The 16,017-nt window shown below is 49.7% G+C and overlaps 1 protein-coding gene across 1 annotated transcript in view; it reads left to right on the top strand.

Moving 5' to 3' along the window:
- The window catches only part of LOC116463995 (pulmonary surfactant-associated protein D), an 11,951-nt gene extending 6,785 nt beyond the window's left edge, over positions 1–5,166 (top strand). The window contains exons 3-8 of the mRNA XM_032147279.2: positions 105–221; positions 478–594; positions 913–1,029; positions 1,463–1,579; positions 2,187–2,270; positions 4,679–5,166. Coding sequence (XP_032003170.1) covers positions 105–221; positions 478–594; positions 913–1,029; positions 1,463–1,579; positions 2,187–2,270; positions 4,679–5,055 — 929 coding nt within the window. The 3' untranslated portion in view covers positions 5,056–5,166. The remainder of the gene's footprint in view (positions 1–104; positions 222–477; positions 595–912; positions 1,030–1,462; positions 1,580–2,186; positions 2,271–4,678) is intronic.
- Positions 5,167–16,017: the final 10,851 nt, after the last annotated feature.

The following is a 16,017-nucleotide window of genomic DNA, read 5'->3' as shown; positions in this document are numbered from 1 at the left end:
AAAAAAAAAAAAAAAAAAAAAGAATGCTGGGGGCTGATCCTGCAGGCAGCTGGCCCTTTCTGGGTCTAGGGCCAGGTCTTTGTCCGTTTCTTCTGCTGCTACAGGTTTGCCAGGAGCTGCAGGGCAAGCAGGGATGCCTGGACAAGTTGGCCCAGTTGGGCCCAAAGGGGACAATGGCTCCATTGGAGAACCTGGACCAAAGGGAGACACTGGGCCAAGTGGTGAGCAACTGGGTGTTGATTTCAGGTGTTTCCGGGTGGTGGTGCAGCTGCGAGTATATGCCAGTGGGCACGCACAGAGCCCATCCCAGGAAGAAGGTTGTCTGAAGGTGGCACTGGGTCATTTCAGGACAGATGGGGCCTGCTGTTGGGAGGACAACAATGCTGCCTCCCTGACCTGTTATTACCCTCACCTTACTACACACTCCTCCTGCCAAGAGGGTTCATTGTTACTGACCGGGCTGGTGCTTTTCCTCAGGACCTCCAGGACCTCCCGGTGTGCCTGGTCCAGCTGGAAGAGAAGGTCCCCTGGGGAAGCAGGGAAACATAGGACCTCAGGGCAAGCCAGGCCCAAAAGGAGAAGCTGGGCCCAAAGGTAGGTGGCTGGTCTGTGGCCGGTCTGAGAAGGGAAAGGAGGAAGGACAAGGGTCCATGATGTGACCTGAGGCGTGCTCAGAGTGCCAGGGAGAGCCCAGACCCTTGATGCTGCAAAGGCCTTGCCATGCACCCTCCCAATCCCCACAACTGCAATATTTTCCTCTCACCCTCCACAGAGGAGCCCCAGAAAGCTAGGAGAGTCTCCCCACTTCTCTCTCTGACCCTAAAGTTGTGGGCAAAAAGCTCCATTGCTAACAAAACCGCACCTGCTGAACACACTCTTAGCTGTGTTTGTTCCTGTGTGCTCCTTCCTCAGGAGAAGTAGGTGCCCCAGGCATGCAGGGCTCGGCAGGGGCAAGAGGCCCCGCAGGCCCTAAGGGAGAGCGAGGCATCCCTGGTGAGCGTGGAGCCCCTGGAAACGCAGGGGCAGCAGGTGAGCAGTGGAAAGAGCTGGGCTGGGCTGGGTCCAGTTCTCCTGTGTCTGCTTGGAGCTGTGAATGTCTACCCCCCTCCCCCACCACCCACAAAGGCAGAGGTGGCATTGCTGGAACACAGGGAGAATCTATATCCAAGAAGGGTGCATGAGGGGGCTCTGGGGACCTTTCCTATCTAGGGAGAGTGGGGTGCTAACCAACCGAGAAGTCTGTATACAGGGAAGGTTAGTTGTTGGGTGGCAGGACAGTTTTACACAGTGGGGTTGATTGCTGGGTGACAGGGACAGTCAGTGTACAGAGAGCTGCATGGCTGGGTACTGGAGACCGTCTATCTATTTCTGGGCAATAAGGATAGTTAATCCATGTACTGGAAGGTAAAAATGCTAAAAAAGAAATGGGTACATAGCTCACCCAGTTCTTCTTTCACCCCAGGGTCTGCTGGAGCCGTGGGTCCTCAGGGAAGTCCAGGTGCCAGAGGACCCCCAGGATTGAAAGGGGACAAAGGCGTCCCTGGAGACAAAGGAGCAAAGGGAGAAAGTGGGCTTCCAGGTAAGGCAGCAGCTCCTGGCCCAGGGAAGCCCCGCTGGGGCATGGGTGGGCAGAGAGGAAGCCCTCCCCATCCCAGAGGAGGGGCTCTGGGATGTGTGCCCTATTAATGGCAGCTGGTGGGCGGAACTCAGGAAAGGTGGACAGGCTGGAAGGCAGGAGCACTGGGCTCTGGTCTTAGCCACTTAGTACTCATGGGAAAGCAACCTGGGCAGCTTCTCCATCTGACTATCGGGAAAACTACAACTGCCTTCCCAATTCATAGGACAGTTTTGGGCATTAAAAACCCAGTGAATAGAAAACACATGAGTGTGTATTCCTGCCCAGCAACCCCCACCCACCCAGTGGAGATGCCATTATATTCCAAGACTTTAAAGTCACAATGTCATCTGGTTCAGTGTCAGTGAGGTACAGGGAGCAATTTGTCCATAGCAGAACCATAAGACATCCTTGCACAGCAGAGGCCAGCTGTGTCAGCAGATGTGGGCTTGCTGTGGGTCAGCCCCACAATATGTGCCTGCAACTAGACACCCTTCCTTTGGGGCTCAGACTCTGAGCTCTTCCTTCGCTCTCTGGACAAGTCTTTTCTTGGCCATTTTCTCCCCTCTAGATGTTGCTTCTCTGAGGCAGCAGGTTGAGGCCTTACAGGTACAAGTACAGCACCTCCAGGCTGCTTTCTCTCAGTATAAGAAAGGTGAGTTCCTGGATCTGAACCTGGGCCCAGCACTGGCATTGGGCCCCACACTAGATCTCGACCTTGATTTGGCCTTTGGCTGGGGCTAGACCTCTGGCTGGGCCTGAGGCAGAGCCTGCCCTGGGTCTAGGATGGGAATGAGCTGGGACCTGTGTAGGGCTGGACCCGGGACTGTGGCAGGGGGTAGGGCTCAGGCTGGGATGGGGCTAGAACAGGGCAGCCACCTGCTCCTGGAGCTGAAAGTAGATCCAAGGGGGCAAAGGAGGAGGACGTGGCCCCTATCACCAGCTCACCAGGCTAGCAGTAGCATAGTAAAGGCCATCAGGCTCCTGAACTACCCACCAACCTCAATTCCACCTGTGCCCTGAGACAAACTGTTGTCCTGAGTCCAGTGCAATTCAGTAGAGCCTCTCTCCTGCCTACCTTGTGCTGGTCCCTCTGATAGACAAGGGGCTACCCAACATGGGCTGCATTTTTTTACCTCAGAGGGGCCAGGTATGGGAGTGCCCAGTGATGCTGCTGCACATCCCAAGGCAGCCCAGAAACCAGATACAGTTCTGGGAGCTAGGACTGGGGTTCTGCTCTGGGGGTACAAGGCAGGTGGGAGCCTGACCTTGGTATGTGGCCATCAGATATCTCACCTTAGGTGTGCTCTTGGTTCAAATAGGGGGCAGGCTGCTTCTGGGCCCCAGCAACTGCTGGGCTCTCCCTGCAGCTCTGGAGGCATTTTAGAGCAGAGAGTTTGCCCTAACCCTGGAATCCTGAAGAGTCAGAGGCCTCAGGGGCACACACTAGAGGGCCAGATGCCTTTTTGAATCTCCACATCAGTGCCCGACTGCCCCTACTCTCTTCTGCCCTTCCTGACATCAGCTTTGAGTTCAGGCGAATCTCACTGAGGCAAAAAATAAAAAATAAAAGTTTTCCAAAGTAGTAGAGCATAAAGGGGCTGACTGGGTGCAACATAGGTTTGGCTTCTAAGTACCCAAGCTCTGAGATGAGAGTTTCAAGCATTTGATATATATCTCTTTCTGCATATGCCCTAATTCACCCAGAGGCACAGTGACAGAAACACACAGAGGAACATGTCCATATGCACCCACCGCATGTGTGTGCACTTAAACACCATAAAACTAATTCCACCTCCATCTACATACATGAGCTCATATGTTGTCTATATAGCACACACAAATATGCACACACATCCAGATGAACCTTACATACTTTCATGTACCTTTGGATATATGCACATATATTCAAAGGCATGCCCACATATGTGCATGGCACATAAACCTAGTAATGGTACATGAACTCTTATGCTGACTTTGTTCAGGGATGCTCTGGGTGCCACCCTGAGCCCATGGAGAATCTTAAGGATGATGAGTCAGGGTGCAGCCTGCATTCTGAGCAGCCCAACAAAGACAGGGGCACAGCCTTCTCTGGAGCTTCCAGTGTCCTTTGCGGAAGATTTCCGTGCATGGGCCCAAGAGCCACAAAGACAGACTAAAAAGAGATACTTGACATGTCACACAGGCAATGCTTTTGTGAAGTGAGCCCTCATTTTAGAGATGAGGAAATGGAAACCCTGAAAAGGGAAGTGACTTTCCCTGCCCATGCAACAGCCATTGCCAGGGTGGATGTGAATGCCTGGTCTTCCAGTTCCCACTCAGGGCTGTCTCCAGCACTAACACCACTCCCCTGTGCCTCACTCACACATGCCCTTCAGATGCCCTCCTCCACTCCCTCAGCACCTCCCAGGCAGGCTGACTGGCTGGGGCATCACCCATGTGCATACTAAGAGGCCGACATGAGGCCAGACCCAGAGCAGAGATTAGCATCTGGCAGCTTTCAGATGTCCTCTCCTCCTCCTGTCTCTCCCCTTTCATCACCTCATCACACAGCACAGACCCTCTCTGACAACCCCACATCCCCTACTGTTGTACAGGGTGACAGTGAGCTCATTGCAGGTGTTTTCTGTACTCTCAGAAACTGGACTGGTCTACACTGTGATCAACTTGGGAAAAATTGTTCATTTCTACATAGTAATTGAGAAATCGATTCTGGTGTATAGCATGTGCCAAAATAGAAAGAGCACGTCTGAGCTTTGGTGTCAGACTGAGTGAGGTTGAATCCCTAACTTCACGTTTGCTGCTTGTGTGACTTTGAGCCTCTCAGCTTCTCTAAACTCCAGTGCTCTCATCTGTAAGTGGGGAATCATGGTGTCACCTCACAGGGTAGGTCATGGGACAGGGGCTGTTCTGGAACAATCTGTCTTGCATTCTCTCTGGCATCCTGATGTGGCACCTGTTTGGGAGGTCTGAGAGGCTCAGGTTGGAGCACAGAGGTCTCAGAGCCCCTGAGCTTTAGCCAGGTGATGCCACAACCCCAACCTGACTCTCTTCTTCTCCTAGTTGAGCTCTTCCCAAATGGCCAAAGTGTTGGGGAGAAGATTTTCAAGACAGCAGGCTTTGTCAAACCGTTTACAGAGGCACAGCTGGTGTGCACACAGGCTGGTGGGCAGTTGGCCTCTCCACGCTCTGCCGCTGAGAATGCCGCTTTGCAACAGCTGGTCATAGCTCAGAATGAGGCTGCTTTCCTGGGCATGACTGACTCCAAGACAGAGGGCAAGTTCACCTACCCCACAGGAGAGTCCCTGGTCTATTCCAACTGGGCCCCAGGGGAGCCCAACGATGACGGCGGGTCAGAGGACTGTGTGGAGATCTTCACCAATGGCAAGTGGAATGACAGGGCTTGTGGAGAAAAGCGTCTTGTGGTCTGCGAGTTCTGAGCCAACTGGGGTGGGTGGGGCAGTGCTTGGCCCAGGAGTTTGGCCAGGAAGTCAAGGCTTAGATCCTCGTGCTGCCAATATCCTAATAAAAAGGTGACCGTCTGTGCCGGGGAGGACTTCTCTACAGAACGTGGCCAAAAGGTAGGGCTGCTGCAGGACACCACAGAGTGAAATGTGAGGCTTCCTTCACACTAAAACTCCTTTCAGGGGAAGAAGGGGCCAGCCTGCTTTCCCTATAAGGGATAAAAGTGGGTCTCCAATGACCTTCCTGTCCCCAAACCTGAAGACTCCTTTTCAGCCCCTTTTCTCAAACCGTCAGCTGCATTTGACCCTGCGGATCTCTCCCTCCTCTTTCAAGCACTTCCTCCTCCCAACTTCACAGATACCACTTTTGCCTACTCTGACTCTTTTTTTTTTTTTTTTTTTTGAGACTGGGTCTCACTCTGTCACCGAGATTGGAGTGCAGTGGTGCGATCTGGGCTCACTGCAACCTCTGCCTCCCAAGTAGCTGAGACCAAAGGCATGAGCCACCATGCCCAGCTAATTTTTTGTGTTTTTGGTAGAGATGATGTTTTGCCATGTTGCTTAGGCTGGTCTTGAACTCCTGGGCTCAAGTGATCTGCCTGCCTTGGCCTCCCAAAGTGCTGGGATTACAGGCATAGAACACCACCCCCGGCCCGTTATTAGTCTTTTTAGCTTGTCCCTCTTTCTCTCCTTGACCACTTAATGGTGCAGTGCTGAAGTCTCAGCTCTCAGCTGTCTTCTCTTCTTACACTCACTCCAGAGATGAGCTCATCCTGTCCTCTACTTTAAATTCCTTCTGCAGGCTGGTGGCTTCCCTGCAGGTATATCCCTATTCAGCACCTCTTCCTGAACCCCAGATTCCTCTAGCCAGTTCAGGCTGGAGCCCAGGGATAAAAGGAGGCTCCCAGCCTCCATGGCTGCCTCTTATTTCAAGGTCTGAGCCCAGGAAGCTGCACAGCATGGCAGGGTGACCTGGCAGAGAATGTCTGCCTCCCTAGCTAGGCCACATGTCCCTGCACTCAGTAGGCCCTTCCTCACCCCTGCACTGCCCAGGATCTGTCTCCATCGCTGCCAGCATGACTGCCTCTTGACTCATGGGAGGAGTACCAGCTGCACAATCCTAAAGCTGTCTGAAACCTTAGGGAACTTTGGAACAAAGGGTCTCTGGCCAAGCTCCGATTTACCTCCAATCCTCTTCTTGCCTGGTGATTCCAGGAATGTTCTTTCCCCACTCAACCTTAGAGATAATCTAGTTAAACCTCCTCCTCATTTTCCAGATATGAAAACCAAGGCACAGAGGGATGAAACTGTGCAGGGACAAAAGGGGGAGTCAGTGTTACAGCTGGGTCATGGCTGAAGATAGACATGGCTAGTCATGCCCTCATGATCCTGCACTTCCCTAACATAACAAGATGAGTAAGCTGCAGGATTGTTCTAGCAATGGACAATAGCGGCACTCAACAAGTGGATTTCGAATGAATGGATGGATGATAAGAGTTTAACCATGAGAGTAGAGAAGAGACCTCTCTTTGTGCAATTACCAAGCCACTCAGAGACCAAAGCAGTCTTCGTTACTGTCCACTCCAATTGCCTGTGACTATTAGGCCTCTCTACGGCTAACAGCAGGCCTGGCATCTTATGGTAGGTTTTACTGTTTCTCGCCAATCTTTCACTGAGAGGACTTTTGAAGGCAGGCATGAACCTGTGATGTGGGTCACTCCTGGGGAGAAGCAGAAAAGAGTGGGTATACATTTCCGAAATGCCCTCTCGTCTGCTGCCATATCTTCTGTGATTATAGACAGATGGGTAGATATAAAGTTCTTGTACAAGGCCAGGTGAGGTGGCTCACATCTATAATCCCAGCACTTTGGGAGGCCGAGGCGGGTGGATCACTTTGAGGTCAGGAGTTCAAGACCAGCCTGACCAACATGGGCAAAACCCTGTCTCTCCTAAAAATGCAAAAATTAGTTGTGAGTGCTGGCACGTGCCTGTAATCCCAGCTACTTGGGAAGCTGAGACGGGAGAATCACTTAAACCCGGGAGGTGGAGGTTGCAGTGGGCCGAGATTGCGCCACTGCACTCCAGCTTGGGCGACAGAGTGAGACCCTGTCTCAATAATAATAACAATAATAATAAAGTTGTTGTACAATCAAGCATTCTGGAACCTGAGCAAATGCATGGAAAGCAACTGCCCTTGGGGGTTGCCTGGATCTAGGCAATGGACTTACACTCTGAGTGATATTTGGGGGTTGTTACTGCAGCGCCCATCCTTCCTGGATACATTTGAATATTAACATGTTTGCCCTCTATTTACTTAAGAGTCTGTAGGCAATCTCAGACTACCTGGCTGAAACACCTTTGAGCCACAGAGAGGGACTTAGGAGCACCCTGCCTGAGCAGAATGGTCCTTATGTAAGTCCTGTTTGTAGGGCTGAATAAAGTGTTTTTAAGATGTCTCTAGGCCCTTTGATCTGAGGAAATTGCAGAGCGGCCTCATTGCCAGCGCTTCTACATATTTATTTTTTAATTCCCTTAATACTTCATTTGAGGCATAAGTGCCTGGGGCCAGGCCAGGGCTGAAAGGTCTGATGGCAACTTCAGGCCAAGCAAACACATTCTGTGACCAGAGGGAAGGATCAGGGCAGGAAGGGGATGCTTGGCCCCCAGCTAGAGAGACGGCCTGAGAGAACAGAGAGAGGATGAGAGGGATAGGGATCCTGCAGAGAACCTAGACACTTACTGCACCCCTATACAATGTTCACAGGAAAGAAAAGAGGGAGTGGAGGAAGGTGTGAGGACTTCATGAAGTGATTCTAAAGCTCTTATGAAAGAATGACTCTCAAGGGTTAGGAAAATTGCTTAAAATGGGATAATTAGAATGGACTTGACCCATCTATGTTAGAGGGTTTTATAAAACTAGCATAATTGAAGTTGTAGATTAATGACACAGAAATAGACAGAACAATGAAAAAGAACAGAAAGCCTCAAAACGGGCTCAAGTATGTATATATACATGTATGTATCCTATATGCATGATACAGAGAGAATGCCAAAATTACAGGAAAACAATGACTTACCAATGAATTATTCTGGGTTAAATAGTTAAACATTTAGAGGAAGTGTAAAATCAGATTATTTTATTACATATACAACTTAAAATTAGAAGAAAATATAAGTAACAATTTATGTAGTCTTGGAAGGAAAAAGAGCTATCTAAGAATGCTATCAGACAGGGGAACCCAAAGTGATAATATTGATATACCTGACTACATAAGAAATACGTAAAACTTTTCTACTGAAAAGTAAAACACAATGTAAAAGAAAAGTGGTTATGTATTTGCAATGTACATAACAGATAAATCAATAAGAAAATAATGAATATCTAAGTAGGAAAATGGCATAAGAGTGAGAAGAGGAAATTCATAAGGGAAGAAATACTAATGGCCAATAGTACTGATATGTGAAAAATGCATAATCTTAGTAGTAATTTTTAAACCTTAATGAAACAGTAATATCTATCCCTAAATCTATGAGATAGAGTTACAGCTATACTCGGAGGAAATAAGTAACTTTGCTTTCATTATTAAAAATTTAAAAACAAAAAAACATGGACTGAAAATAGTTGAACTAAATGTTCATCTTTTTAAAACAAATTTTTTTTTTTTTTTTTGAGACGGAGTCTCGCTCTTTCACCCAGGCTGGAGTGCAGTGGCGCATTCTCGGCTCACTGCAGGCTCTGCCCCCCGGGGTTCACGCCATTCTCCTGGCTCAGCCTCCCGAGTAGCTGGGACTACAGGCGCCTGCCACCTCGCCCGGCTAATTTTTTGTATTTTTAGTAGAGACGGGGTTTCACCGTGTTAGCCAGGATGGTCTCGATCTCCTGACCTCATGATCCGCCCGCCTCGGCCTCCCAAAATGCTGGGATTACAGGTGTGAGCCACCGCGCCTGGCCTTTAAAACAAATTTTTAAAACAAAAAAAGGAAGGACAAAACAAATAAATATAAAAGTGAAATTAATGAAATATAAAACAAATAACAATAATAGAAATAAGTTGGGCATGGTGGCTCATACCTGTAATCCCAGCACTTTGGGAGGCTGAGAGGGGAGGATCACTTGAGGTCAGGAGTTCAAGACCAGCCTGGACAACATACAGAGCTCCTGTCTCTACAATAAATAAATAAATAAATAAATAAATAAATAAATGTCAGCCAGGTGTGGTGGCATGCACCTGAAGTCCCAGATACTTGTGAGGCTGAGGCAGGAGGATCACTTGAGCCCAGGAAGTCGAGGCTGCAGTGAGGCATGATTATGACACCACATTTCAGCCTGGAAGACAGAGCAAGACCCTGTGTTAACAACAACAAAAAACAAGAATAGATATGACAAATCATCTCAGAAACTAGACTTTTTAAGAGTTGAATTAGACAAATACATGTTGATAAATCTGTATAAGAAGAAAAAAGCCAACACATAGAGTAGTAGCGATAAGAAAGGAGCAGAGATATGAAAAAGATAAAAAGAAATTTGAGATAACATATTCACTTCCTTTTAGGCATTGATCAGAATTGAAAGCAGCAAGAACTCAGGGAATTTGGCAGCCCTCCCCATCCTTCCCTTGCATTTGCTCCATGGCCTGGGGTCGGATTCTACACTCCTTGCCCTGAAGCTCCAGGTGGTTTATAGCTCCCTGGCTAAGGAGGAGGAAAGCGGCACTGCTTTTTATCTGATGTGGAATTTAGCTCATAACCTTGGTGCATTAGGCAAGCACGACCATAGAACAGTGAGTGTGATGTTAAACTATGTCTCATCACCTTCTTCTCCATCTCAGCCATGGTTGGGAGCTTCTACCTCTGGACTCCCCAGACCCTTTTCACATAGTGAATCCAAAATATTCATGACCTTTTCTGATTCCTGCCCTTGGGGTGCTTGGGAACCAGACTCCATCAGTGTAGGAGAGATGACCACCCAGGAACTGCTTGCAGACAGCACAGGAAAGGGTCAGCACTGCTGGGCAAGGTGAGGTCTCCAGAGGATGCTCTCACTGGGGAAAAGGGTCTCACATGAAATTCAGCATATGGCTTCTGGTGGTACTTCTGTAATTGTCAAGGCCATAGATTCTCATGGGGATAGGAAGCTGGACACATCAGGAGCTCTGGGCAGGGCTGGAGGGCTGGACAATGAGTCCTTTTCCCCACACCATCTCACATCCCTTGGTAATGACTGTGGGGTTAAATGGCTTTCAGGGTCTTTTCCAGGCTGTGCAGGAGATCATTGATTAGTTGCATCTGGCACAGATAAGGGGGAGGAGAGGGTCAGTATGTGTGCTAATGTTTGTCATCCTTGGCTTAAGAGGGCACTGCCCTGCAGGTCCAGAGGGAACCCAACAAGGGGGTTGCCCCGAGCTTCATCATGCGCCCAGTGAAGGCACCTTCTGTGACTTCTGCAAGAATCCTGTGCTTCCGCCAGCTGGCTTCCCAGGAAATCCAAGAACAAGAAGCAAGGACAGTGTTGAAGCTGGTGGAACAACAATGTCATTTCCATTTGAGACCCCCTAGGAGATCCCCACCATCCCTCTGTGCACCAGACCCTCTGCTGGTGGCCTAATGGGTCCCAGGCAGAGTCCCTAAACTGTCCTGAGTTACAGGTTCCCAGCCTGAACCCCTTTGTCCTTTTGAAATATGTGAGGTCATCACACGAAAATCATAAGCAAATACTTAGTAGTGTTCTCCAAAAGAACCTGATTCAGAGAAAAGTCCAGATTCTTTCCCTGCTGATGCTGAGGAAAGAAAAAAGTGACTGCATTTGAGAGAAATACCCAAAAAGTCCGCAAAGGGAACCCAGAGAGGAGCCCACAGCTGGATAGCCCCGACAGGGCTCGGGCAAGAGCAGCAGCAAAGTCCTGTCTTGAGGGGATTCTGAAATTGCCTCGGACACAGAGACCTGTGGAGGGGCAGGCAAGGAGAATGTGGGGGTGGCCTGTGGGTCCTGCCCTAAAGAGATCACATTCTAGGCTTGGAAAGGAGACATGGATAAACAAGGAGCAGAGCATCCCGCCAGTCCCCGGGGCTTCCTGTGCACTGAGGGCTGTCGGGATCCAGCATGCTGAAGACCTGCGGTCACGCAGTAGGAGCGTGCGTCTGGCCCTGGCCCTGCAGGTTGGGGACACAACCCTAGTGAGCAAAGCAACCAGGGCAATCGTGGAGAGGAGGAAAGCGGGAGCATCCAAAGTTGCAAACAAGGTGCTCATGTGATCCCACCACTCACCTGGCTGGGCTTGAGTCTCTCTGGGTTTGCTGGCCTTGTCTTGGAGGCAACCAGCAGGGGGCAGCACGAGGCCACAGCACCAGCTGCACATGGCCACTGTTGCTGGGGCCAGGGATACTCAATTATCAGAGACAAGAGGCTGTGCCGGGGATACTCAATTATCAGAGACAAGAGGCTGTGCCCGTAACCGTATTCCAAAATGAGTTTTGCTGTTTCTCTCTTGGATCCAGCTTAGAGCTGAGTTAAGCTCCAGAGAAGGGAATTGGGTCACACATTTTGGTGGAGGACTCAGATTCATTCATTTATTATTCATTCACTTATTCACTCAACAGTTATTGATTGTGTATGTGGTTCCCAGCCCTTTTCAAGGCACTGGGACTGCATAGGTGAGTGATATGGTCTTGTACTAATCGCAACAGTAGGGACTAATGTTTGCATGGCATTTATTGCGGGCCAGTGCTGTCCTAATTGCCTTGCTTATATCAGTTCATCTATTCCTTCAACAACCGTCTGAGGTGGACACTGTCATGATCCCAATTTTACCAAGAAGGGAACTAACACACAGAGAGTGTATTATGTGACTTGCCCAGGGTCACACAGGTGCAAACTGGTAGAACCAGGATTTGAATCCAGGCAGTCTGACTCCAGAATCCTCACTATTTGTTTGTTTGTTTGTTTTTGAGACACAGTCTCACTCCATTGCCCTGACTGAGGCACAGTGGCACGATCTCTGCTCACTGCAACCTCCTCTTCCTGGGCTTAAATAATCCTCCTGCCTCAGCCTCCTGAGTAGGTGGGATTACAGTTATGCACCACCAAGCCCACCTAATTTCTTGTATTTTTAGTAGAGGTGGGGTTTGGCCATGTTGCCCAGGCTGGTCTTGAACTCCTGAGCTCAGATGATCTGCCCGCCTTGGCCTCCCAAAGTGCTGGGGTAACAGGCGTGAGCCACTGACCCCGGCTAGATTCCTTATTCTTAATGACTTTGCAACACTGACATAACTTGAGCAGATGGCCAAGATGATATCAGATAACCATAACTCTTAGAAGAAAATAAAATGGAGTGTTGTAATGGTGACTGGGGTTGGAGCAACCTTAGCTTCAGTGGTCAGGCAGGGACTTGGGTGGTGGGAGGAGTGGTGACATACAATCCAAGGCCTGGCAGGGGAAGAGGATCATATTAGTGCTCAATCTCTGTGGACCCCCCGGTGTCCTAGAACACAGCTTAGGACCCCTTACAGAGGACATGTTGTCTATGACCAAGCACCCCAACTCCTCACCCAGAATCTCTGGGGTCAGCTTGAGCCAATATTCTTCAGTGGGGAGTATGCAGAGGTAGACCTGGAGACAGGCTGGGGAGGTAGGGGCTGAGCCCCCCAGTGGCAGGATGCTGAGAACCTCAAGCACTGGGTTTTGGTTTCCATACTGGGTTGCTGGTTTCCATACAGGCACTCAACACATACTTACACATGCACAACAATACACACAAACAGCCCCAAGCCCATGTGCACACAATTCCCCCTTCAAGGTCTCACGCATCCAGTGCCTCACGTGCTCTGAAGCTCCTCAGAGCTGTCCCAACTGCAGACCTCCTCCCTAAAGCCACAGGAAGCAGTGAGACCTTGGAAATAGGGAAGGTTTAGGTCTGCAGTTGGTTTTCACTAGTGGAGCACTGGTCCGTTGAGGGAGATTATTTGGGGTCTGACACTATACAGTTAAGCAGCACTCCCTTCACCTCATGAGGGGCCTATCGGGAATGGGAAAATGCTGGCTTCCAGGCTCCAGGGCTGCCCTGCATGGTGAGAGGCAGGCAGAAAGCCACTGTGGTGTCTGTATTTCTTGGGGCAGTGGTTTCGAAACTGGCCAAACATCCGGTTCACCTGAGGAACTGATGAAGATGACAGATTTCTGAGGTTTTCACTCACTGGGTTCAGAATGAGGCCAAGAGCCTATGATTTTGTCAAGCATTCCAGTCAATTCTGCTGGTCACCACTCAGAAGAGAGGTACAAGGTGGCACAAGCACAAGCCAGGGCAAGGCAGGCTGGGCTGTGGGTTGGCAATGGCTAGCCTCACCCAAGGCATCTGCTTGGTTAATGAATGGCTGCTTGCCCCCAGCTTCTTTGAAACATGCACCTGTGTTTGCTGGACAAACCACAGGTTCACAGTTGGGGACACTGTCTACTCCTCACACAGTGGCCACCAGGGTTGTGAGCACCCTTTCCCAGACGGCCCACTGCCCTGATCTCCTCCCCTCTTCCCAGCAGCCCATCAGCCACTCAGGGTTACCAGGACATCGCTTTACAAAATCCACTTCCCGGCATCTCCAGCCCAGGCCCTCTGATAACATCCAATCCCTTTTCAGTTAATGGAAAAACCCTGAGCTTTGGCAGGCTCAAAAGCACAGACCAGTTACATAATGACAAGCAAACAGCCTTCCAGGTCAGAGGCTCTGCTGTGACACAGAGGGCAAGTCCAGGGACTGACTGTGACCCCTGGCACTGGTCCCCCTCTGACAGCCACAGAGAAGGGAAGCTGGCTGGCACCAGCAGGAAGAAGATTTGAAAGATGTGAACACTGGGCCCTCAGCTGGTACCCCAAGTCCCCATCTTCTGGCTTGGACATGGCTAAAGTGAAGCAGCAGAGCTGTAGGACTCCGAGGAAACAGTGTCCTGCAGGCACAAGGCCCTACAATTCCTGGATTCAGACCCAGGCAGGAGCCTGGGCCTCGAGTGTCACAGGCTTTGGTAGCTGTTTTCATTCAGACACAGGAGGGAAATTGTGATTATACTTGCTGTGCCTCTGCTTCTGCAGACATAATTTAAATCCGAAGTTCCCATCTTGAGTCCAAGGCATATTTGTCATTCTAATTTACCCAGACTGTCTTCTGTAGAATTCAGAAATAGCTGATAAATATTTAGCCCACAGTTACTTTGGACAGAACTGCCAGGAAACAAAAACTGAAAACAGGGCCGGGCACAGTGGCTCATACCTGTAATCTCACCACTTTGGGAGGCCTAGGTGGGGAGATCTCCTGGGCTCAGGAGTTCGAGACCAGCCTGGACAACATGGTGAAACCTCATCTCTACAAAATAACACACACACACAAACTCAGTTTCTGCCAGTTTGCTCCTGAATTGGCTCCTACAGTCTGGACTTCTGTGTGACAATTGATTCATTAAGTTTTAGAAGAAAGAAATCTTTAGTGACCTATTTATAGATAGGGAAATTGAGGCCCAGGAAACCAACATGCCACTCAGTATATTAGTCAGGGAGCTAACCTGAAACCCCTGTCTCCCGCTCTGAAAATCTGAACTTCCCACCCACCAAGCCATCTCTCCTTCAGCCCTAACATAGTGCACAGAGACCCAGGCCTTCTTCTCCCCTGGGCATGGCCCAGAGCCAGAGCCCAGGCTGCACAGAGTTCTGAACACCAGCTTCCCTTCCAGGAATGCTCTGAGCATGGCCTTCAGGTTCTTACTCCATGCAAGAGGCAGCAAAGGAAGACTGCAGCTAGGAGATGTCTTTCAGCTCCGTGGTCCAAAAACCAATGTGAGAAATGAATGGCAGAGACATCTACCCCATTCGAACAAATGGCAGGGCTCAAGAAGTTGCTCACAGTCATCCCCACTGCTGCAGTCTCAGGGGAATGATCTGCCTGGGGTGCCTCAGGCCTGTCCTTGGAGTGTGTGGCTTCACTGGGTTCCCTGTGCAAGAGATGTCAATCATTGTCTGTTCCTTAGTAAAGGAAACTGCCTGTCCTCAGCCCTTCAGACAGAGAAAGAGGGAGAGAGAAGGGAAGGAGAGAAGTCGGGAAGGGAGGAAGGGAGTAAGAAAGGAAGGGAGGAAGGGAGGGAGAAAGGAAGGAAGGAAGGGAAGGAGGGAGGGAGGAAGGAAGAGAGGGAAGGAGGAAGGAAGGATGGGTAGGAGGGAGGGAGACTGTTTGGAGGGTCATCTTAAATCCAAAATTTTCCTCTTGTCCCAGGTCCTGGAAGGCCTGGATGAACTGAAGTTTCTATCTTTGGACTTTCATGAGAATCCTGTATCTTTCTTAAAAACTGTTTTTCTTGGCATCTTTCTTGCAGAAAGAGAATCCCATATCTTTAGATTAACTCCACCTTCTCCCCAGCTAATACACACCAGGCTCCCATTGCTTGCAGATAAGAACTAAGAAATGAATACAGAGAGGCAGTCTGTCTCAATTCCAGGCTAAAGGAAGAATAGTGTGGCAGCAGATACATTTAGAGAGAGGAGCTCAAAAGAGATGGTTAGGTGCTGGATCAGGGAGAGAACAAAGCCCGACCCATCCAGAAGCACTGACCATGACAATCTTCCTTACATCAAATAGAAATAGGAGGCTTTATGCCCTGCCAGGTGAGCCAAGAGAAGAGAGAATTAGCAAGGAACCTCAAAGTGTCGGGGGCAGGGGAGGAGGCTTATGAGCTGGGGAGAAGGAGGACAGGGCATTGGTGGCATAAAAAGCTCTTAGAGCAGGAACGTGAGGCTGTAGTCATTGAGAGAGATAGGAGGAAAAGAGCCCTGTAGAAGGAACTAAGAGAAGCAGTCTGAAAGGGGGATGGAAGAATTGGAGCTTGCCCTACAAGATTTCTTGCATTTCCCTGACTGAGGGGCAATCATTGCATGATGGAAAACCATAACAACCAGTTATGTACTT

This window comes from Hylobates moloch, unplaced genomic scaffold (genome assembly GCF_009828535.3).
Source record: "Hylobates moloch isolate HMO894 unplaced genomic scaffold, HMol_V3 SCAFFOLD_117, whole genome shotgun sequence".
Taxonomy (NCBI): domain Eukaryota; kingdom Metazoa; phylum Chordata; class Mammalia; order Primates; family Hylobatidae; genus Hylobates; species Hylobates moloch.
Note: the sequence above shows the minus strand (reverse complement) of the source record. Positions and strands in the feature narration are given on the sequence as shown.